The following is a 23985-nucleotide window of genomic DNA, read 5'->3' as shown; positions in this document are numbered from 1 at the left end:
GTGGCATTTATACACACGTACACGCACACACAAGTACACACACACACACACGTACACATACACACACACACACACACACACACACACACACACACACACACACACACACACACACACACACACACACACACACACACACACACACACACACACACACACACACGTACACACACACACACACACGTACACACACACACACACACACACACACACACTCATGCACCTTGTTGCACTGTGCTGTATGTGCTGCATGTCTGAAGTCTCATTGTTGTGTTTCTTTCAGCTCTGCAATGTCGAGGAGTGAAGGAGCCCTGTATCAATGATGGGAAATGCATTCCCTTCAACAACGGCACTGGATACTGCAAGTAAGACCCCTCTTGTGAATTCAGAGTTGCTTGGAACTGTACTGTAGCATTGTCAGAAAGCAAGCATGCTGTAAACAAGCTGTGACTTGTAGAGTGGAACCCGAGACTCCGTGTACGCTGAGCTCCATCACACCAAAGGCTTAGCGTGGCTCAGTGGGATGCTGCTGTAGAGTCAGTCTGCAAGACGGGTTTGACTTTTAGTGCCAGACTGAGAGCCACCCCAGGCAGTTTGTCATTGCGAGGAAAGGAGAGTGAGCTGGAATGAGAGAGCTGGAAGAACATTAAGCCTCTGCTGGGAGCATTGCTTCAGATGAAGAAGCTGTTAGACCGGTGCCACAGCCCCGGAGCTCTTGAAGCTGCTGGGTGTGGAGCCGTGTAGGGGCCCGTCGCACAGCAACGATCGTTGTGCAATACAGGAGATTCAGTCAATCAGTCCAGGCCTGCGCGCTGCCTGTTCTGGTGTAAATACAAGGGCTTGTACACTTACTGAGGGGCTGGCGTTCTCATCACGCCTCGCATGACAGGTGCATGGCAGCAAGCTCCCGTTTCCCATGGTTTGAATCAGTGTGCTGATCAGAGACTTTCTTCTGTGGCGTCCCACTCCTTTGAGCGCTGCGTTTGTTCGGAGCTGTTGTTCGGTAACTGTGTCTGCAAGTGTTCACAGTGATGATCCTGCTAGATCTGTTACTTTCTCTTTCCTCCTCTCTGTCTCTCAGATTAGGCTGCTCTGTATTGAGCCCTCACATTATAAAGCGCTCAGTCCTATAGTTCTCGTAGGATTTTGTTCAGAACAGAGGAGAACGCTGACAGTTGTGTCTGTTTGAAATGCTCGAGCAGGACCGGAGACACACATTTTGTTCAGGATGTGTACCTCTTGAAGATGGTTTGACATGTATAGTGAATATATGTGGGATCTGTGCTGGAGTATTCCACGCCTGCTTTTGGCTGGGAAGAGTGTTTGTGGTTTATTCAGCCCTCGCTATGTGCAGTGCACTGCGTTCTTATCGAGTGTTCTGTGAAAGCTGTGGCAGCGACCTGAGGAGCCTCTCTGTGCTGCTTGAGGGTGAGCTCATGGGAAGCCCTTGGCAGGGGACAGGGTTTGAATCACAGGGCGGATTCATTCACAGCTCTGTACTGTGTGGAGACTCGCTGGGGATGTGGGCCACATGAACTGTCTCCCTGTCCCTCTCTGCCCCTCTCCCCCTCTCTCTCTCTCTCTCTCTCTCTCTCTCTCTCTCTCTCTCTCTCTCTCTCTCTCTCTCTCTCTCTCTCTCTCTCTGTCTCTCTCTCTCTCTCTTTCCCTCTCCCCTCTCTCTGTGTCTCTCTCTCTCTTTCTCTCTCTCTGTCCCCCCCGTCTCTGATGAGCTCAGTGTGACAAGATCAACTGTATTGATTGCAGTAAACAGAGCTGACATTGGCGGTTGTTGATCGTTACAAAAAGCTCTCTTCCAATAACGTGCTCATCGGAGTGCAGTCTCAAAGGCTTGTACAGTGCGTGCGTTTCTCCCATTTTAATTAGAGCTGTAAATCTGCCTTTATAATATATGTTAGATCTGTTAACTGCTGCTCTCATAACAGAAGCTACCTGGCCCTTGTAACTGTCCTGGAGTGGTGAGACTGGGTGAAGTGATGAATTCCTCTTTAAACTCAGTCTACACTGTGCCTGCCTGCCTGCCTCCCTGCCTGCCTGCCTCCCTGCCTGCCTGCCTGCCTGCCTCCCTGCCTGCCTGCCTCCCTGCCTCCTGCCTGCCTGCCTGCCTCCCTGCCTGCCTGCCTGCCTCCCTGCCTGCCTGCCTGCCTGCCTGCCTGCCTGCCTGCCTGCCTGCCTGCCTGCCTGCCTGCCTGCCTCCCTGCCTGCCTCCCTGCCTGCCTGCCTCCCTGCCTGCCTGCCTGCCTGCCTGCCTCCCTGCCTCCCTGCCTCCCTGCCTGCCTGCCTGCCTGCCTCCCTGCCTGCCTGCCTCCCTGCCTGCCTCCCTGCCTGCCTGCCCTGCCTGCCTCCCTCCCTGCCTCCCTGCCTGCCTGCCTGCCTGCCTGCCTCCCTGCCTGCCTCCCTGCCTGCCTCCCTGCCTGCCTGCCTGCCTGCCTCCCTGCCTGCCTCCCTGCCTGCCTGCCTCCCTGCCTCCCTGCCTGCCTCCCTGCCTCCTGCCTGCCTGCCTCCCTGCCTGCCTGCCTCCCTGCCTGCCTCCCTGCCTGCCTGCCTGCCTGCCTGCCTGCCTGTCTGCCTGTCTGCCTGCCTCCCTGCCTGCCTGCCTGCCTGCCTCCCTGCCTGCCTCCCTGCCTGCCTGCCTGCCTGCCTGCCTGCCTGCCTGCCTGCCTGCCTGCCTCCCTGCCTGCCTCCCTGCCTCCCTGCCTGCCTCCCTGCCTGCCTGCCCCTGCCCCCCTCCCTGCCTCCCTGCCTGCCTTGCCCTGCCTCCCTGCCTGCCTGCCTGCCTGCCTGCCTCCCTGCCTGCCTCCCTGCCTGCCTGCCTCCCTGCCTGCCTCCCTGCCTCCCTGCCTGCCTGCCTGCTCCCTGTCTCCCTGCCTGCCTGCCTTGCCTCCCTGCCTGCCTGCCTGCCTGCCAGCCTGCCCAGGCTCGTCTGTTTGTTTTAGATGTTCCTGTGAAATGTGGGAGATTGCTGTGACGTGTGGCCTGGCATGTTTGATGAGTGACACCCAGGTGTGTGCCAGCCCCCCCCCCCACACTCAGACAGGCCAGGGGGAGGCACAGTGACACACATTCAGAATGAAGATCCATTCCACAATGAGGGGATGCATACTGTAGCAATACAGAAAACTGTAGCAGCAACAGGGGATCAAAACAGATAAAATCGAGCAGAAGGTGGCCAGTGGCTTTGGTCCCACATTTCCAGTGGAATGAAGCCTCCTGGATGTGTATCAGTGTGCTCTGGTTCCAGTGACACTGCAGCAGAGGTTTGAGATGGGCTCTGTGTAGTTATTGTATCTGTTGAAAAGCCCCTGCAGGTCCATGGGAGCTGCTGGAGTGAGTTCTGATTAATTTCCTTCACTGCGCTCTGGGCTCTGGGAGAGCTGCTCAAGATTACACTTGATTGTGGATGAGGAGAGGGAGGGAGTCAGGCTGTGCTGGGCAGTGATACAGGAGGGAGAAACGCTGGGCTGGGCAGTGATACAGGAGGGATAGATGCTGGGCAGTGATACAGAAGGGAGAGACACCCGGCAGTGATACAGGAGGGAGAGACGCTTGGCTCGGCAGTGATACAGGAGGGAGAGACGGTTGGCTGGGCAGTGATACAGGAGGGAAAGATGCTTTGCTGGGCAGTGATACAGGAGGGAGAGACGCTTGGCTGGGCAGTGATACAGGAGGGAGAGACGCTTGGCTGGGCAGTGATACAGGAGGGAGAGACGCTGGGCTGGGCAGTGATACAGGAGTGGGGGAGAGTTAGCACTGCATCACCTAAGATACTGTAAGGGAGGGAGTCTCTCTCAGTGTATCACCGTCTCCTCCATTTCTTACACTAACAGTCTACCCTCCCTTTACTTTGGATTGCTTCTCCTCTCCCTCTCTTGAGTCTTGTTAGGATCTTTGACTACAGTAATTAAGACAAGCTGAAGACACAGTTTCGTTGGAGGAGGGATTCTAAAAATAGAAGCAGAGTGCAGAACTGCCACCGCAAGCAGGACTTTCCGATGGGAAAGTGGACACAGATCCAGAGGATGGGAGCAACAAACCACAAGCAAAGGGAACTACAAATCCCAGAATGCATCTCAAGTTGTAGCTTTAAAAAAAAAACTGCTACTGTAATAAACGTAGTGTATATATATATATATATATATATATATATATATATATATATATATATATATATATATATATATATGCATTTTCACTACCTTATTGTTTCTGAGATAGATGCAAGCAAAGCAAAAAAAGGAGAGCTACTAGAAAAGTAGACTGTGTAAACTAGTAGAGTGTGTTGAAATGAGTGCCAGGGAATGCAGAGAATCCATAGTCCTACTTCATCCAGCCCACAATTCAAACATTTACAGTGACAAGCTGTGCTGGTGGTGTGTGTATGGTATAGCATTCACACTGCTATAGAGAACATCACACAGCATTCACATTGCCATAGAGAACATCACACAGCATTCACATTGCCATAGAGAACACCACACAGCATTCACACTGCCATAGAGAACATCACACAGCATTCACACTGCCATAGAGAACATCACACAGCATTCACACTGCCATAGAGAGCACCACACAGCATTCACACTGCCATAGAGAACATCACACAGCATTCACACTGCCATAGAGAACACCACACAGCATTCACACTGCCATAGAGAACACCACACAGCATTCACACTGCCATAGAGAACACCACACAGCATTCACACTGCCATAGAGAACACCACACAGCATTCACACTGCCATAGAGAACACCACACAGCATTCACACTGCCATAGAGAACACCACACAGCATTCACACTGCCATAGAGAACATCACACAGCATTCACACTGCCATAGAGAACATCACACAGCATTCACACTGCCATAGAGAACACCACACAGCATTCACACTGCCATAGAGAACATCACACAGCATTCACACTGCCATAGAGAACATCACACAGCATTCACACTGCCATAGAGAACACCACACAGCATTCACACTGCCATAGAGAACATCACACAGCATTCACACTGCCATAGAGAACACCACACAGCATTCACACTGCCATAGAGAACACCACACAGCATTCACACTGCCATAGAGAACACCACACAGCATTCACACTGCCATAGAGAACACCACACAGCATTCACACTGCCATAGAGAACACCACACAGCATTCACACTGCCATAGAGAACACCACACAGCATTCACACTGCCATAGAGAACATCACACAGCATTCACACTGCCATAGAGAACACCACACAGCATTCACACTGCCATAGAGAACATCACACAGCATTCACACTGCCATAGAGAACATCACACAGCATTCACACTGCCATAGAGAACACCACACAGCATTCACACTGCCATAGAGAACATCACACAGCATTCACACTGCCATAGAGAACATCACACAGCATTCACACTGACATAGAGAACATCACACAGCATTCACAGTGCCCAATCGGAAGGTCTGTGGTTATAGAAAGGGGCTGGTTCTAATCCCCGCTTAGCCACTGACTCACTGTGTGTGACCCTGAGCAAGCCACTTAACCTTCTTCCTGGCCTCCACAAAGAAAGAAAGAGAGAGAGAGAGAGAGAGAGAGAGAGAGAGAGAGAGAGAGAGAGAGAGAGAGAGAATGAATAAATAATCACCTCCCATTACCTGGCTGTGCCGGTTTGAGTTCTCAGAGCCGTGCACCTGTATTCAGGTGTGAAGCGCTGGTACAATGGGCTGTGCGTGCGAGCAGGTGGCAGGCGAGAGCCTGGCTCTCCGCCCAGCGTCCCGGGACAATGGCAGAGTGGGGCTGCTTTGTGCCCAGGCGATCTGGTTTCTGGATACGGGAAGGGTTAGCAGCCTCCCCCGAGTCGCACACTGACTCAGAACAGTAGAAAGACAGAAGGCACAGGTGGATTGCGATTGTGGTTTGAATGAGTTCTGTGCACACTGTGGGGCACCAGGCCCTGCTTTCACTGGGAACTCTTCAATCCACTTCTGTTTGTGGTGCTTTAATAAAGTCAGGAAGCCACAGCTGGCCCCAGTGTGCAACTCGAGACAAGCAGCATTCACATGCTGGTTCACCTGAAACTGTGTGCTTTGTGCTGAGCTGTTTGTAGAGATGAAGGAATCCTTTCTCTTAACCCTAACCATCATACCCCTGTCTACAGCAGCACAGGCTGTAGAGGAGACCTTCCCTGTTAACAATATTAAGAGAGATGAATCCTCGCTGAATGAAACAATTACAAGAACAGAAACAACTAGCGTGCAGACCTCTGACCTTGCCATGAATTATGACAATGAAAAAAAAGAGTTAGAAGAATAATAAAAGCTAGTTTTTGTTTTAAACCCACAGTGTCTGCCTCCCTGCCTGTCTGTCTCCTTGCCTCCCTGCCTCCCACCCTCTCTGCCTGTCTGTCTGTCTGTACAGCACGTCAGTGTTGCTGCCTGCAGGACTGGCCCCGATTCCTCAGGGTCCTGCTGGAGCTGCCATGTGTACAGTATTACAGGAGATAGTTCACAGTGCAGATCCAGATACCACAGTGGGGCTTGATAGAGAGCAGCAGGCTGAGGGACCTTCATGTAAATACACTTCCAGGCTAACGAAGATCTCTAACAAGCTGCTGTGTGCTTGTACATTGTAAACAATGAGTAAAACAGAAACATAGGGCTGACAGACTCCCCCTGTAGAGGCTGGCTGCTGTGCAGCCGACAGACTCCCCCTGTAGAGGCTGGCTGCTGTGCAGCCGACAGACTCCCCCTGTAGAGACTGGCTGCTGTGCAGCCCGCAGACTCCCCCTGTAGAGGCTGGCTGCTGTGCAGCCGACAGACTCCCCCTGTAGAGGCTGGCTGCTGTGCAGCCCGCAGACTCCCCCTGTAGAGGCTGGCTGCTGTGCAGCCCGCAGACTCCCCCTGTAGAGGCTGGCTGCTGTGCAGCCGAGACAGACTCCCCCTGTAGAGGCTGGCTGCTGTGCAGCCCGCAGACTCCCCCTGTAGAGGCTGGCTGCTGTGCAGCCCGCAGACTCCCCCTGTAGAGGCTGGCTGCTGTGCAGCCGTCAGACTCCCCCTGTAGAGGCTGGCTGCTGTGCAGCCGACAGACTCCCCCTGTAGAGGCTGGCTGCTGTGCAGCCCGCAGACTCCCCCTGTAGAGGCTGGCTGCTGTGCAGCCCGCAGACTCCCCCTGTAGAGGCTGGCTGCTGTGCAGCCCGCAGACTCCCCCTGTAGAGGCTGGCTGCTGTGCAGCCCGCAGGCTCCCCCTGTAGAGGCTGCAGACTCCCCCTGTAGAGGCTGGCTGCTGTGCAGCCGTCAGACTCCCCCTGTAGAGGCTGGCTGCTGTGCAGCCCGCAGACTCCCCCTGTAGAGGCTGGCTGCTGTGCAGCCCGCAGACTCCCCCTGTAGAGGCTGGCTGCTGTGCAGCCGTCAGACACCCCCTGTAGAGGCTGGCTGCTGTGCAGCCGACAGACTCCCCCTGTAGAGGCTGGCTGCTGTGCAGCCCGCAGACTCCCCCTGTAGAGGCTGGCTGCTGTGCAGCCCGCAGACTCCCCCTGTAGAGGCTGGCTGCTGTGCAGCCCGCAGACTCCCCCTGTAGAGGCTGGCTGCTGTGCAGCCCGCAGACTCCCCCTGTAGAGGCTGGCTGCTGTGCAGCCCGCAGACTCCCCCTGTAGAGGCTGGCTGCTGTGCAGCCGCCAGACTCCCCCTGTAGAGGCTGGCTGCTGTGCAGCCCGCAGACTCCCCCTGTAGAGGCTGGCTGCTGTGCAGCCGACAGACTCCCCCTGTAGAGGCTGGCTGCTGTGCAGCCGACAGACTCCCCCTGTAGAGGCTGGCTGCTGTGCAGCCCGCAGACTCCCCCTGTAGAGGCTGGCTGCTGTGCAGTGTGCTGGTGGAGTGCTGCTGTTGGCACAGCTGTGTTTGTAAAATAAGATCCAAGCTTCAGCTCCACACTGGGGTTGTGCACATTAAAACCTGAATGTTAATAATTTGTATATATGTATATCAGCTGGGTAAAATAACTTTGGACTCTCATTATGTCTCAGGTGTGCTGCAGGTTACCTGGGGGAGTACTGCCAGCACAAGGATACTTGCCTGCCTGATACGTGCAGAAACAGGGGCAACTGCACAGCAATGGTGTCAGGGGGCGTGGTCCGTACGGCCTGCACCTGCCCCCTGGGTTTCTCCGGGACCATCTGTGAGACCCCCCAGCCCACAGCCTGCTACCCGCATAACCCCTGCCACCACCAGGGCACCTGCCGTCTCCTGGCCCTGGACAGATGGGAGTGTGTGTGTCCGCGTGGCTGGACAGGTAAGGGGAGCAGCACTGCGCAGCTCTAGTGTGCTCCGGCACAGGACAGCAGGAAAGGCTCATGTTCACATTCACACAGTTCAGTGCATTCACTCGATTATCGTACCCTTTTGGTATCTGTCTCTGAGGGCTAAAACACAACATGATTTCAAAGAAAGCCTGCATGATAAACACATGAAGCAGTGCCTGCTAGCCCAAGTCTTGCTGTCTTTAATAATGCAGCTTCAGGACCTGCTGGGAACCGAAGCCTCCAGTGAAATGTCTTCTGTTTTGTTAACCGGGTGCTGTTGCGTTTCCTCCGCAGGTAAGAGCTGCCAGCATGTGGACTCCTGTGCCTCTCAGCCCTGCCAGCACGGAGGCAATTGCTCCGCCCTGCCGAGGGAGCGCTTCACCTGCAGCTGCCTCCCCGGCTATACCGGGCTTACCTGCCAGACGGACATCGACGAGTGTGCAGCCAGGCCGGCAGTGTGCCAGAACAATGGGCAGTGTGTGAACATGCCAGGGAGCGCCCGCTGCGAATGCCGGCCGGGCTTCAGCGGGAAGCACTGTGAGAGTGTCTATGTGCCCTGCGCACCCTCCCCCTGCCTCAACGGGGGCACCTGCCGGCCCACCAGCGACGTCTCCTACGAGTGCAACTGCCTGCCAGGTACGAGCCCTGGGCTCTCGCGCATTCCTGCTGTTAGGGGTAGGGTGCTATAGATTACATGTGAAACTGAACTCCCCACAGCACAGTGGAGAGCACAGATCCCTGACTAGTACTGAACAGGAGTCATCGAAGAGTATCCACAGCACAGGCACAGGGTCCCATAGAGGGTTTGGTGTTGTACTGTTGGTAGAATATTAGAGCATGCTGCTCCCCCAGAGCCATACCCCTGGGCAGGTTAGCTTTGCTGCCCTGCCAGCGGGGGTGGAGGAGCATTAATGCGACTGTTTAAAGAAGGGCTGTGGCACGCACTCACTTTGTTTGGTCGGCACGCTTACACAGGAAACAGGCAGCGGCAGCAAAGGAAGCACTCGGCAGCGAGAGCAGATAATCAAAGCTGTCATTTGCTCCTGAATCCAGAACAGCTGCCTCGCCCTGCTGTCTGCCTCGTGCTCTGGCACAGCCACTCTGCAGGTCCAGTGAAGGAGGAGGGGGGCCGCACAGCCACTGTGCAGGTCCAGTGGAGGAGGAGGAGGGGGGCTGCACAGCCACTCTGCAGGTCCAGTGAAGAAGGAGGAGGAGGGCAGCACAGTGACTCTGCAGGTCCAGTGAAGGAGGAGGAGGGGGGCCGCACAGCCATTCTGCAGGTCCAATGGAGGAGGAGGGCAGCACAGCCACTGTGCAGGTCTAGTGAAGGAGGAGGAGGGCTGCACAGCCACTGTGCAGGTCCAGTGGAGGAGGGGGGCAGCACAGCCACTCTGCAGGTCCAGTGAAGGAGGAGGAGGAGGGCAGCACAGCCACTCTGCAGGTCCAGTGAAGAAGGAGGAGGGCAGCACAGTGACTCCGCAGGTCCAGTGAAGAAGGAGGAGGGCAGCACAGTTACTCCTCAGGTCCAGTGAAGGAGGAGGAGGGCAGCACAGTGACTCCTCAGGTCCAGTGAAGGAGGAGGAGGAGGGCCGCACAGCCATTCTGCAGGTCCAGTGGAGGAGGGGGGCAGCACAGCCACTCTGCAGGTCTAGTGAAGGAGGAGGAGGGGGGCCGCACAGCCATTCTGCAGGTCTAGTGAAGGAGGAGGAGGGGGGCCGCACAGCCACTCTGCAGGTCCAGTGAAGAAGGAGGAGGGCAGCACAGTGACTCCGCAGGTCCAGTGAAGGAGGAGGAGGGGGGCCGCACAGCCACTCTGCAGGTCTAGTGAAGGAGGAGGAGGGGGGCCGCAGAGCCATTCTGCAGGTCCAGTGGAGGAGGGGGGCAGCACAGCCACTCTGCAGGTCTAGTGGAGGAGGAGGAGGGGGCAGCACAGCCACTGTACAGGTCCAGTGAAGGAGGAGGAGGGGGGCCGCACAGCCACTCTGCAGGTCCAGTGAAGGAGGAGGGGGGCCACTCTGTGCACACAGCAGGCACTGAGACAAGTGAAGCCAATGACCTTGTTCTTTTCCTGGAATCCAGACTTGTTGGTTTAGTTTGCTGGCTGCTGTTCAGCGCTGAAGTGCATTGACTTGCATGCAGTTTCCTTTTCAGTGTAGTTTCAGTTTGGATGATCTTCGTACTCAGCAAGGGCACCATGTGTTTGGGTGAATAAACGGGACATCTGGGGGATGTTTGAGTAGACCAGGAAAGATTTCCATTATCTCCTATATGTCTTTCTATAGCTGTCTCATTCGTATAAGAAACGCAGCTGTCAGTCATGTGATATATACTGATTTTATCCCATTGTAGGTTGGGCTCCCTCTTTAGCAGTGCAGCAGGACTGAGGCACAGGGAGGGGTCTCGGTTCAGGTTCATGCTTGTAGATTAGGAGGGTCTCTGCGCTCTGGGTTTCTAGTCATGCTCATTGGAGAAGCCACCTTGGTGGTTGAAACACAAAAGCAGCACATACTCCTGCTGCAGGCTGCAGTGAGACTGGGTAGAGTTTCAGATACCTGATCTGTGTATTTAATAGTATGGTTTATAGTTATAGCTTTGGTTGTGACTAGGATCTGTGGTCTAGTCTGTTAATGAGCCACCACTGTCCTGCTAGCTGGACTCACTCCGGCTCTCTCCTCTCTCACACCCCGGCTCTCTCCTGTCTCTCACCCTGGCTGTCCTCTCTCTCACCCTGGCTCTCCTCTCTCTCACCCTGCCTCTCCTCTCTCTCACCCTGGCTCTTCTGTCTCTCTCCTGGCTGCAGGTTTCAATGGGACGGACTGTGAAAGGAACATTGATGACTGCCCGCAGCACCGTTGCCAGAATGGGGGGACCTGCGTGGACGGAGTGAACACCTACAACTGCCAGTGTCCCCCGGAGTGGACAGGTGAGCAGGACAGTCCCCTCCATACACTCACGGCCTGATGGACTCTTTTGTTGTTTTTAGTTAAAGAGCAGCTCTAATGCATTGTTAATGTTGGTACTGTCATGGAGAGCGCCCCCTGCTCTGACCTTGTGTCTCTGTTGCTCCAGGTCAGTTCTGCACAGAGGATGTGGACGAGTGCAGGCTGCAGCCCAACGCCTGTCAGAATGGAGGGACCTGCAGCAACCGGCAAGGCAGCTACAGCTGTGTCTGCGTCAACGGCTGGAGTGGCGACGACTGCAGCAAGAACATCGATGACTGCGCCACTGCAGCCTGTGCAGCGGGGTCCACATGCATCGACCGCGTGGCATCCTTCGTCTGCAACTGCCCCGTGGGCAAAACAGGTAGGCACCAGGAAGACAGGGAAAAACCCCGGAGACAGGGAGACACACAGACTTGATCCTAATTCAGTGTAAAAGTTATTCTGACCTCTGGGTTGCTCACAGCTCCTAGCAAGGACATGCACATGTCTGGGGGGTTGTAAGCAGATCAGTTTGAGCTCTCAATGCTTCACTCTTTATCTGGATCCAGTGGCGCTGAGCTGGGTTCAGAACTAGAGATGGTCTAGGCTGTAACCCTTGATGTTTCCAAGCCAGTGCTAACCCATTTCAAACACTGAACCCAGAACCTGCTATTCCATGCTGCTCAAATGCTTCTTGTTCCCTTCTGTGCCAGGTCTCCTGTGCCACGTGGCAGATGCTTGTATTAGCAACCCCTGCCAGGAGGAGTCGATGTGTGACACCAACCCCCTAAACGGGCAGTACATCTGCACCTGCCCCTCAGGGTTCAAAGGAGCCGCCTGCACAGAGGACATCGATGAATGCACCATGAGTAAGTGAACTGGAGCTCCAGGGACCAGGAGAACATGCAGCCGTCACACTGGATGGAATCGTTCCATTATATTATTATTATTATTATTATTATTATTATTATTATTATTATTATTATTATTATTGTCATTCTTCTTCTTCTTCTTCTTGTCATTATTTTATTATTATTATTATTGTTATTTTTATCTTCCTCTGCACTGTGTATCTTCATGATGCCCCTTGAACGGAGCTGTATATCCTAAATGAAGGTGTGTTTTGCTCCCCTGACCGGCTGGCTGCGTGTGTGTTGTTGCAGACTCGAACCCGTGTGAGCACGGCGGGCGCTGTGTGAACACAGATGGCTCATTCCGCTGCGACTGTGCGCTCGGCTACACCGGGCCGCGCTGCGAGGCTGACGTCAATGAGTGCATCTCCATGCCCTGTCAGAACGACGCCACCTGCCTGGACCAGATCGGAGAGTTCACCTGCATCTGTATGCCAGGTGAGAGAGCCTGCATGTCTGTGTCTCAGTCCAGTCTCCTCATTGCAGGGGGTGGTAGTGTTTGAGAGAGCCTGCATGTCTGTGTCTCAGTCCGTCTCCTCAGTGCAGTAGCAGAGTGACTCAGTCCAGTCTCCTCAGTGCAGTAGCAGAGTGTCTCAGTCCAGTCTCCTCAGTGCAGTAGCAGAGTGTCTCAGTCCAGTCTCCTCAGTGCAGTAGCAGTGTGTCTCAGTCCAGTCTCCTCAGTGCAGTAGCAGAGTGACTCAGTCCAGTCTCCTCAGTGCAGTAGCAGAGTGTCTCAGTCCAGTCTCCTCAGTGCAGTAGCAGAGTGTCTCAGTCCAGTCTCCTCAGTGTAGTAGCAGTGTCCTCAGTGCAGTAGCAGAGTGTCTCAGTCCAGTCTCCTCAGTGCGGTAGCAGAGTGTCTCAGTCCAGTCTCCTCAGTGCGGTAGCAGAGTGTCTCAGTCCAGTCTCCTCAGTGCGGTAGCAGAGTGTCTCAGTCCAGTCTCCTCAGTGCGGTAGCAGAGTGTCTCAGTCCAGTCTCCTCAGTGCGGTAGCAGAGTGTCTCAGTCCAGTCTCCTCAGTGCGGTAGCAGAGTGTCTCAGTCCAGTCTCCTCAGTGCGGTAGCAGAGTGTCTCAGTCCAGTCTCCTCAGTGCGGTAGCAGAGTGTCTCAGTCCAGTCTCCTCAGTGCGGTAGCAGAGTGTCTCAGTCCAGTCTCCTCAGTGCGGTAGCAGAGTGTCTCAGTCCAGTCTCCTCAGTGCGGTAGCAGAGTGTCTCAGTCCAGTCTCCTCAGTGCAGTAGCAGTGTGTCTCAGTCCAGTCTCCTCAGTGCGGTAGCAGATTGTCTCAGTCCAGTCTCCTCAGTGCGGTAGCAGAGTGTCTCAGTCCAGTCTCCTCAGTGCGGTAGCAGAGTGTCTCAGTCCAGTCTCCTCAGTGCAGTAGCAGAGTGTCTCAGTCCAGTCTCCTCAGTGCGGTAGCAGAGTGTCTCAGTCCAGTCTCCTCAGTGCGGTAGCAGAGTGTCTCAGTCCAGTCTCCTCAGTGCGGTAGCAGAGTGTCTCAGTCCAGTCTCCTCAGTGCGGTAGCAGAGTGTCTCAGTCCAGTCTCCTCAGTGCGGTAGCAGAGTGTCTCAGTCCAGTCTCCTCAGTGCGGTAGCAGAGTGTCTCAGTCCAGTCTCCTCAGTGCGGTAGCAGTGTGTCTCAGTCCAGTCTCCTCAGTGCGGTAGCAGAGTGTCTCAGTCCAGTCTCCTCAGTGCGGTAGCAGAGTGTCTCAGTCCAGTCTCCTCAGTGCGGTAACAGAGTGTCTCAGTCCAGTCTCCTCAGTGCGGTAGCAGTGTGTCTCAGTCCAGTCTCCTCAGTGCGGTAGCAGATTGTCTCAGTCCAGTCTCCTCAGTGCGGTAGCAGAGTGTCTCAGTCCAGTCTCCTCAGTGCGGTAGCAGAGTGTCTCAGTCCAGTCTCCTCAGTGCGGTAGCAGTGTGTCTCAGTCCAGTCTCCTCAGTGCGGTAGCAGAGTGTCTCAGTCCAGTCTCCTCAGTGCGGTAGCAGAGTGTCTCAGTCCAGTCTCCTCAGTGCGGTAGCAGTGTGTCTCAGTCCAGTCTCCTCAGTGCGGTAGCAGTGTGTCTCAGTCCAGTCTCCTCAGTGCGGTAGCAGTATGTCTCAGTCCAGTCTCCTCAGTGCGGTAGCAGAGTGTCTCAGTCCAGTCTCCTCAGTGCGGTAGCAGAGTGTCTCAGTCCAGTCTCCTCAGTGCGGTAGCAGAGTGTCTCAGTCCAGTCTCCTCAGTGCGGTAGCAGTGTGTCTCAGTCCAGTCTCCTCAGTGCGGTAGCAGAGTGTCTCAGTCCAGTCTCCTCAGTGCGGTAGCAGAGTGTCTCAGTCCAGTCTCCTCAGTGCGGTAGCAGAGTGTCTCAGTCCAGTCTCCTCAGTGCGGTAGCAGAGTGTCTCAGCCAGTCTCCTCAGTGCAGTAGCAGAGTGTCTCTGAGCTGCCTGGCTCTCTCTCTCTCTGCAGGGTTCATCGGGCTGCACTGTGAGGAGAACATCGACGAGTGCCAGAGTAACCCGTGCCTGAACAGCGGCAGGTGCACCGACCAGATCAACAGGTTCATGTGTGACTGCCCGCCAGGTGAGACCACTTCCATCCAATGCGCGTGTGTGTCCGTGTGTGTGCGTGCGTGTGTGCATGCGTGTGCGTGTCCATGTGTGTGTGTCCGTGTGTGTGCGTGCGTGTCCGTGTGTGTGTGTGTCCGTGTGTGTGTGTGTGTTTCCCCGTGTGTGTGCGTGCGTGTCCGTGTGTGTGTGTGTCCGTGTGTGTGTGTGTCCGTGTGTGTGTCTGTGTGTGTGCGTGCATGTCCGCATGTGTGTAGTTTCAGCTATTAGCTTAATTAGAGCTTAATTCAAGCAGGCATCAAACCCTGGAAGTTTGCATGAAGTTACATTAAAAAATGTTATGGTTTAGAAGGAAGAAAGAATGTTTTATTTCAGCGTGTTAGCTCAAAGCTGGCGTGTGTGGGTTCAGTGTGGTTTCTGTTTTAGGCTTCAGTGGTGTGGTGTGCCAGGTGGACATCGATGAGTGTGCGAGCACGCCGTGCCACAACGGAGCCAAGTGCATCGATCGACCCAACGGCTACGAGTGTGACTGCGCAGAGGGTAAGAGACACAGCTACGAGTGTGACTGCGCAGAGGGTAAGAGACACAGCTACGAGTGTGACTGCGCAGAGGGTAAGAGACACAGCTACGAGTGTGACTGTGCAGAGGGTAAGAGGCACAGCTACAAGTGTGACTGCGCAGAGGGTAAGAGACACAGCTACGAGTGTGACTGCGCAGAGGGTAAGAGACACAGCTACGAGTGTGACTGCGCAGAGGGTAAGAGACACAGCTACGAGTGTGACTGCGCAGAGGGTAAGAGACACAGCTACGAGTGTGACTGCGCAGAGGGTAAGAGACACAGCTACGAGTGTGACTGCGCAGAGGGTAAGAGACACAGCTACGAGTGTGACTGCGCAGAGGGTAAGAGACACAGCTACGAGTGTGACTGCGCAGAGGGTAAGAGACAGCTGTGTTGACAGGATAAGAGACAGTTTATGTGCTGTATTGAAAGCCCTTGTTTGTGTGCTGTATTGAAAGCCCTTGTCTCTGTGCTGTATTGAAAGCCATTGTCTCTCTGCAGGGTTCACTGGCTTGCTGTGTGAGGGGAACATCGATGACTGTGATCCGGAGCCCTGCCACCACGGGCACTGCCAGGATGGCATTGCCACCTACACGTGTGTGTGTGACCCGGGCTACGTGGGACCCATCTGCAGTGAGCAGGTCAACGAGTGCCAGAGCAGCCCCTGCCAGAACGAGGGCCGCTGCATCGACCTGGTCAACAAGTACCAGTGCAACTGCCTGCCAGGCACCTCCGGTGAGAGCCCCTCGCTGGTTCTGCGGCGCCACAGTGCTGCCTCACTGCCCTGCTGCACCCTGACAGACAGACAGACAGGAGAACACCCTCCCCACAGCGCTGCCTCACTGCTGCACCCTGACAGACAGACAGACAGACAGGAGAACACACTCCCCACAGTGCTACCTCACTGCTGCACCCTGACAGACAGACAGACAGACAGGAGAACACACTCCCCACAGCGCTGCCTCACTGCTGCACCCTGACAGACAAACAGACAGGAGAACACACTCCCCACAGCGCTGCCTCGCTGCTGCACCCTGACAGACAGACAGACAGACAGGAGAACACACTCCCCACAGCGCTGCTTCACTGCTGCACCCTGACAGACAGACAGACAGACAGGAGAACACAATCCCCACAGCGCTCCCTCACTGCTGCACCCTGACAGACAGACAGACAGACAGACAGGAAAACACACTCCCCACAGCGCTGCCTCACTGCTGCACCCTGACAGACAAACAGACAGGAGAACACACTCCCCACAGCGCTGCCTCGCTGCTGCACCCTGACAGACAGACAAACAGACAGGAGAACACACTCCCCACAGCGCTGCCTCGCTGCTGCACCCTGACAGACAGACAGACAGACAGGAGAACACACTCCCCACAGCGCTGCCTCGCTGCTGCACCCTGACAGACAGACAGACAGACAGGAGAACACACTCCCCACAGCGCTGCCTCACTGCTGCACCCTGACAGACAAACAGACAGGAGAACACACTCCCCACAGCGCTGCCTCGCTGCTGCACCCTGACAGACAGACAGACAGACAGGAGAACACACTCCCCACAGCGCTGCTTCACTGCTGCACCCTGACAGACAGACAGACAGACAGGAGAACACAATCCCCACAGCGCTCCCTCACTGCTGCACCCTGACAGACAGACAGACAGACAGGAAAACACACTCCCCACAGCGCTGCCTCACTGCTGCACCCTGACAGACAAACAGACAGGAGAACACACTCCCCACAGCGCTGCCTCGCTGCTGCACCCTGACAGACAGACAAACAGACAGGAGAACACACTCCCCACAGCGCTGCCTCGCTGCTGCACCCTGACAGACAGACAGACAGACAGGAGAACACACTCCCCACAGCGCTGCCTCGCTGCTGCACCCTGACAGACAGACAAACAGACAGGAGAACGCTCTCCACCTCTTATGGGCTGCTGAAGAGATTAAATTGCACATGCCATTCTTATAAAGAAGCATGCCTTTAGAAAAGTTTAGAGCTGTGAAATGTGGTGAAGGCATTGCGGAGTGTAATAAAGCATGGTTACATATAAATACATTCAAAGCAGAATGATCTGGGATAGAGCTGGCTAGGGGTATGTAGGACAGAGGTCAGTAATGAGTTCTAGAGGCAGGTTGTGTTTCCTGCTGCTAGCGAGTCAGGCAGTGCACTCGCATTGCTTAATCACAGTAACATTGTGCAAGTAGCAGACTAAAACCTCAGTGTGTCGCAATGCGACTGAAGGCCAGGATTGCTTGCTTGGATTTCTGGAGCTTGGATTCAGCACCATTATTCATGCAGAAACCCTGCCATCTAGTGGCCACAGAATATAGTGCCTGCTGAAATATTCCAACGTGCCTGCCTGCCTGTCTGTCTCTCTGTCTGTCTGCCTGTGTGTCTGGGTGTTCTGTGTTATAGTAATATCCATGGGCATTGTGTCTGTCTGTCTGTCCAATAGGACAGTTGAAATTAAGAGCAATAGAGTATGTTTTAAAAATAGTTTTCCTGTTCCAGGTGACAACTGTGAGAATAACTTTGATGAGTGTGCGAGCAGCCCCTGTGAATATGGGATCTGCAAGGATGGACTGAACCGATACGACTGCGTCTGCACTCCGGGATACACAGGTGAGGGCACTGCAGTGCAGCAGCCCTGCAGCCACACTGAGCTGCTCTGTACATATCCAGAAAATAATAACCACAGCTAAAGCTGGGGAAATAAACATGCAGAAATCACTGTCTGGATCATATCTGTAAGGGAAGGGTTAATATTGGCACAGATCAGGGGGTTAAAGTCTTGTACGGTGGCTGCACTGTGACTCTAAGCACTAGAATGATGACTTCAGGAGCGCATTGCTGAACATGGGGCTGCTTGAGTGAAGGACTTACTGGTGACACCCTCTGCCCTGTCTCTTATTGATGACACCTCTGTCCTGTCTCTTATTGATGACACCTCTGTCCTGTTTCTTATTGATGACACCTCTGCCCTGTTTCTTATTGATGACTCCTCTGCCCTGTCTCTTATTGATGACTTCTCTGTCGTCTCTTATTGATGACTTCTCTGTCGTCTCTTATTGATGACACCTCTGTCCTGTCTTTTATTGATGACACCTCTGCCCTGTTTGTTATTGATGACACCTCTGCCCTGTTTCTTATTGATGACTCCTCTGCCCTCTCTCTTATTGATGACACTTCTGTCCTGTCTCTTATTGATGACACCTGTGCCCTGCAGGCCCAATGTGCAACATCGACATCAACGAGTGCGCCTCGAACCCGTGTCACAACGGCGGCACGTGCTTGAATGAGCTCAACAGCTTCCGCTGCCTGTGTCCCGAGGGTTACCGGGACCCCATCTGCTACTCCGAGGTGGACGAGTGCATCAGCAGCCCCTGTGTCCATGGCAGCTGCATGGACGACGTCAATGGGTAAGACATCCCTCTATCCCTGTGTGAGTCTCAGCCCTCTCCTTCACCCTGACTGCCAGTCCATTGAGATGAGTTTCACAGCAGGACACTCCTTCACGTCCGTGTCTGTGAATCGGTTCGGCTGTTCCCTGTCCAACTCCTCTTCCAGTTTGTGCGTCCCAGCTGTATAAAGCAGCAGTGATGTGAACACATGGGCCGCGCAGTGACGGGTCCTGATGGTATGGCTTGCTCTCCTCGCAGGTACAGGTGTGAGTGTGAACCTGGCTGGGCAGGGATGGACTGCGAGCTGGATCGCAATGAATGTGAATCGAACCCGTGTGTCAATGGAGGAACCTGCACTGACCTCACCAACGGCTACAGCTGCACCTGCAGGAAGGGCTTCAAAGGTGAGTGCAGGGGAGGATGGGAGGAGCAGACTGGCTGACATTGGATCCACAGAGCTGGCCTGACAATGGGGCCACATGTCCTTATTGATGGATCTTCTCTTTCTTTCAGGGTCTAACTGTGAGATTAATATCAACGAGTGCGCCTCGAACCCGTGCTTGTACCAGGGGACCTGCATCGATGGAGTCAGCAGCTACACCTGCCATTGCTCACTGCCTTACACAGGTAACCCCTTTCACAGGACTGCCCTGAGAGCTCCCGAACCCAAACCCTTTCACAGGACTGTCCCGAGAGCTCCCTAACCCAAACCCTTTCACAGGATGGTCCCGAGAGCTCCCTAATCCAAACCCTTAAAAACATGTCCATTCAGCCTTCAAATATAGATTGGAAATGTTGTTTCTTAGCTAGAAGGTGTAAAAAGGGTCCCTGTAAATGTGCACAGCACAGCACAGCACTGCATACCACAGCACTGCACAGCACTGCACTACACAGCACTGCACTGTACAGCACTGCATAGCACAGCACTGCACTGTAGAGTATAGCGCTGCACAGCGCTGCACTGCATAGCACAGCACAGCACTGCACTACACCACACTGTACAGCGCTGCATAGCACAACACTGTACTGTACAGCAAAGCATAGCACAGCACAGCACAGCACAGCATGTAGGTGCCAGTGACCTCTCTTCTGCTCTGCAGGTGTGAACTGTGAAATCATCCTTGCTCCCTGTGACCCCGATCCCTGCACCAACTCTGGGATCTGCCAGGCATCTGCTGACTACTCGAGCTACTCCTGCCTGTGTGCCCCCGGCTGGCAAGGTAGGCTTGTGCCAGGGCTTCAGCTTGGGGGGGGGGTGCCGTCTGTTTGAGAGTCTGTTGAGACTGTTTTGTTGTCTTGGGATTTTGAGTGACGCTTCAGTCCTCTTGGTCAGGTCTTCTTGTGTGTAAGAGAGATATTTCCTAAATGAATGAAGGTTAATGAGAAGATTCATTCATATTCATTTTCAGGTCAGCGATGTTCACAAGACATCAACGAATGTGTCACCAACCCCTGTAAGAATGGCGCTGTGTGCCAGAACAGCCAGGGCAGCTACCTGTGCCAATGCCGACCTGGGTACACCGGGACCAACTGCGAGACCAACATCGATGACTGCACGCCAAGTATGTCACCTGAAAGGCTCATCGAAATAAGAGCTGCCTGCACTATGAGTGGGACTGGATGCTTTCTGTTTAAATTAATTCTAGTTTGTGCTCATGCTTTATGATGGTGCAGGTTATTAGCTCTGCAGTGTGCTCATGCATAATTTGCTCACACGTGTAACACTGGCTGGAGGCTGTGGCACCGCTAGACAGCTTGCTGCTCTGTTAGGAATCACTCCCATGATTAGTGAAAGCACTGCAGCTCATTCAGTCCATTGTTCTCAACAGCTCTGTGTGTCGTTGTGCTCCTCAGATCCGTGCCAGAATGGGGGCTCCTGTGTGGACGGCGTTAACTCGTTCTCGTGCTCCTGCCTGCCGGGGTTCCACGAGGCCCACTGCCAGACAGAGGTGAACGAGTGCGACAGCCACCCCTGTCTGAACGGAGCCACCTGCAACGACTATGTGAACAGCTACGCCTGCCAGTGCGCCCCGGGCTTCAACGGCATCCACTGTGAGACCAACATCCTGGAGTGCACAGACAGGTATGAGAGCACTGGGACCATGCATTACACTGTGAGACCCTGCTGTCTGTCATCCCAGAGTGCAGAGACAGGTATGAGAGAGCTGGGGCCCTGCATTACACTGTGAGACCCTGCTGTCTGTCATCCCGGGTGCAGAGACAGGTATGAGAGCACTGGGACCCTGCATTACACTGTGAGACCCTGCTGTCTGTCAGTCCTGGGTGCAGAGAGTCTGCTGTCTGTCTCAGCCCGCTGGCACTGGTGTGAGCACCGCTGGGACCCTGCTGTCTGTCTCAGCCCACTGGCACACTCCTCTCAGCAGCAACCACAGCCTCTGCAGGCAGGGCAGATCATTGCTGATCCTGCTCTCCTGGAGAACAAAGGGACCTTCTCTACCATCCCCAACTTCTATAATAAATTCTGGAGTTTCTGGTAAATGATACTGACCTGCTGTCCTTGCATTGTCTCTGCTCCTGTCTCAGTAATGATACTGACCTGCTTTCCTTGCATTGTCTCTGCTCCTGTCTCAATAATGATGCTGACCTGCTGTCCTTGCATTGTCTCTGCTCTTGTCTCAATAATGATGCTGACCTGCTGTCCTTGTATTGTCTCAGCTCCTGTCTCAATAATGATGCTGACCTGCTGTCCTTGCATTGTCTCAGCTCTTGTCTCAATAATGATGCTGACCTGCTGTCCTTGTATTGTCTCAGCTCCTGTCTCAATAATGATGCTGACATGCTGTCCTTGTATTGTCTCAGCTCCTGTCTCAATAGTGATGCTGACCTGCTGTCCTTGCATTGTCTCAGCTCCTGTCTCAATAATGATGCTGACCTGCTGTCCTTGTATTGTCTCTGCTCCTGTCTCAATAATGATGCTGACCTGCTGTCGTTGTATTGTCTCAGCTCTTGTCTCAATAATGGTACTGACCTGCTGTCCTTGTATTGTCTCTGCTCCTGTCTCAATAATGATACTGACCTGCTGTCCTTGCATTGTCTCTGCTCCTGTCTCAATAGTGATGCTGACCTGCTGTCCTTGTATTGTCTCAGCTCCTGTCTCAATAATGATACTGACCTGCAGTCCTTGTATTGTCTCTGCTCCTGTCTCAATAATGATGCTGACCTGCTGCCCTTGTATTGTCTCAGCTCTTGTCTCAATAATGGTACTGACCTGCTGTCCTTGTATTGTCTCTGTTTCTGTCTCAATAATGATACTGACCTGCTGTCCTTGCATTGTCTCAGCTCTTGTCTCAATAATGATAGTGACCTGCTGTCCTTGTATTGTCTCTGCTCCTGTCTCAATAATGATGCTGACCTGCTGTCCTTGTATTGTCTCAGTTCCTATCTCAATAATGATACTGACCTGCTGTCCTTGTATTGTCTCTGCTCCTGTCTCAATAATGATACTGACCTGCTGTCCTTGTATTGTCTCAGCTCCTGTCTCAATAATGATACTGACCTGCTGTCCTTGCATTGTCTCTGCTCCTGTCTCAATAATGATGCTGACCTGCTGTCCTTGTATTGTCTCTGCTCCTGTCTCAATAATGATGCTGATCTGCTGTCCTTGCATTGTCTCTGCTCTTGTCTCAATAATGATGCTGACCTGCTGTCCTTGTATTGTCTCAGCTCCTGTCTCAATAATGATGCTGACCTGCTGTCCTTGTATTGTCTCAGCTCCTGTCTCAATAATGATGCTGACATGCTGTCCTTGTATTGTCTCAGCTCCTGTCTCAATAGTGATGCTGACCTGCTGTCCTTGTATTGTCTCTGCTCCTGTCTCAATAATGATGCTGACCTGCTGTCCTTGTATTGTCTCAGCTCCTGTCTCAATAATGATGCTGACCTGCTGTCCTTGTATTGTCTCAGCTCCTGTCTCAATAATGATGCTGACCTGCTGTCCTTGTATTGTCTCAGCTCCTGTCTCAATAATGATGCTGACCTGCTGTCCTTGCATTGTCTCTGCTCTTGTCTCAATAATGATGCTGACCTGCTGTCCTTGTATTGTCTCAGCTCCTGTCTCAATAATGATGCTGACCTGCTGTCCTTGTATTGTCTCAGATCCTGTCTCAATAATGATGCTGACCTGCTGTCCTTGCATTGTCTCAGCTCTTGTCTCAATAATGATGCTGACCTGCTGTCCTTGTATTGTCTCAGCTCCTGTCTCAATAATGATGCTGACCTGCTGTCCTTGTATTGTCTCAGCTCCTGTCTCAATAATGATGCTGACCTGCTGTCCTTGCATTGTCTCAGCTCCTGTCTCAATAATGATGCTGACCTGCTGTCCTTGTATTGTCTCTGCTCCTGTCTCAATAATGATGCTGACCTGCTGCCCTTGTATTGTCTCAGCTCTTGTCTCAATAATGGTACTGACCTGCTGTCCTTGTATTGTCTCTGTTTCTGTCTCAATAATGATACTGACCTGCTGTCCTTGCATTGTCTCAGCTCTTGTCTCAATAATGATAGTGACCTGCTGTCCTTGTATTGTCTCTGCTCCTGTCTCAATAATGATGCTGACCTGCTGTCCTTGTATTGTCTCAGTTCCTATCTCAATAATGATACTGACCTGCTGTCCTTGTATTGTCTCTGCTCATGTCTCAATAATGATACTGACCTGCTGTCCTTGTATTGTCTCTGCTCCTGTCTCAATAATGATACTGACCTGCTGTCCTTGCATTGTCTCTGCTCCTGTCTCAATAGTGATGCTGACCTGCTGTCCTTGCATTGTCTCAGCTCCTGTCTCAATAGTGATGCTGACCTGCTGTCCTTGCATTGTCTCAGCTCCTGTCTCAATAATGATGCTGACCTGCTGTCCTTGTATTGTCTCTGCTCCTGTCTCAATAATGATGCTGACCTGCTGTCCTTGTATTGTCTCAGCTCTTGTCTCAATAATGATACTGACCTGCTGTCCTTGTATTGTCTCAGATCCTGTCTCAATAATGATGCTGACCTGCTGCCCTTGTATTGTCTCTGCTCCTGTCTCAATAATGATGCTGACCTGCTGCCCTTGTATTGTCTCTGCTCCTGTCTCAATAATGATACTGACATGCTGTCCTTGTATTGTTTCAGCTCCTGTCTCAATAATGGCACCTGTGTGGACGGGATCAACATGTTCAGTTGCCGCTGCCGGCCAGGCTTCGTGGGCACGGTGTGCCAGTACGAGATCAACGAGTGCGACTCCCAGCCCTGTCAGAACGGCGGCACCTGTATGGACAGGCTGGGCACCTATCGCTGCTCCTGCCCTGCGGGCTACATTGGCAACAACTGCCAGGTGAGGAGCT

At 53.5% G+C, this 23985-nt stretch overlaps 1 protein-coding gene across 1 annotated transcript in view; it reads left to right on the top strand.

Moving 5' to 3' along the window:
- LOC121326829 (neurogenic locus notch homolog protein 2-like) overlaps positions 1 to 23985 on the top strand; it is a 60167-nt gene that overhangs the window by 19391 nt on the left and 16791 nt on the right. The window contains exons 2-19 of the mRNA XM_041270395.1: positions 284 to 365; positions 8043 to 8308; positions 8613 to 8954; positions 11119 to 11241; positions 11388 to 11621; positions 11953 to 12108; positions 12403 to 12588; positions 14580 to 14693; positions 15104 to 15217; positions 15738 to 15971; positions 17760 to 17870; positions 18475 to 18667; positions 18908 to 19053; positions 19163 to 19276; positions 19750 to 19869; positions 20059 to 20211; positions 20504 to 20732; positions 23774 to 23975. Coding sequence (XP_041126329.1) covers positions 284 to 365; positions 8043 to 8308; positions 8613 to 8954; positions 11119 to 11241; positions 11388 to 11621; positions 11953 to 12108; positions 12403 to 12588; positions 14580 to 14693; positions 15104 to 15217; positions 15738 to 15971; positions 17760 to 17870; positions 18475 to 18667; positions 18908 to 19053; positions 19163 to 19276; positions 19750 to 19869; positions 20059 to 20211; positions 20504 to 20732; positions 23774 to 23975 — 3119 coding nt within the window. The remainder of the gene's footprint in view (positions 1 to 283; positions 366 to 8042; positions 8309 to 8612; positions 8955 to 11118; positions 11242 to 11387; positions 11622 to 11952; positions 12109 to 12402; positions 12589 to 14579; positions 14694 to 15103; positions 15218 to 15737; positions 15972 to 17759; positions 17871 to 18474; positions 18668 to 18907; positions 19054 to 19162; positions 19277 to 19749; positions 19870 to 20058; positions 20212 to 20503; positions 20733 to 23773; positions 23976 to 23985) is intronic.

Source organism: Polyodon spathula, chromosome 14 (assembly GCF_017654505.1).
Source record: "Polyodon spathula isolate WHYD16114869_AA chromosome 14, ASM1765450v1, whole genome shotgun sequence".
Lineage (NCBI taxonomy): Eukaryota > Metazoa > Chordata > Actinopteri > Acipenseriformes > Polyodontidae > Polyodon > Polyodon spathula.
This window is presented reverse-complemented; position numbering and strand designations above follow the sequence as displayed.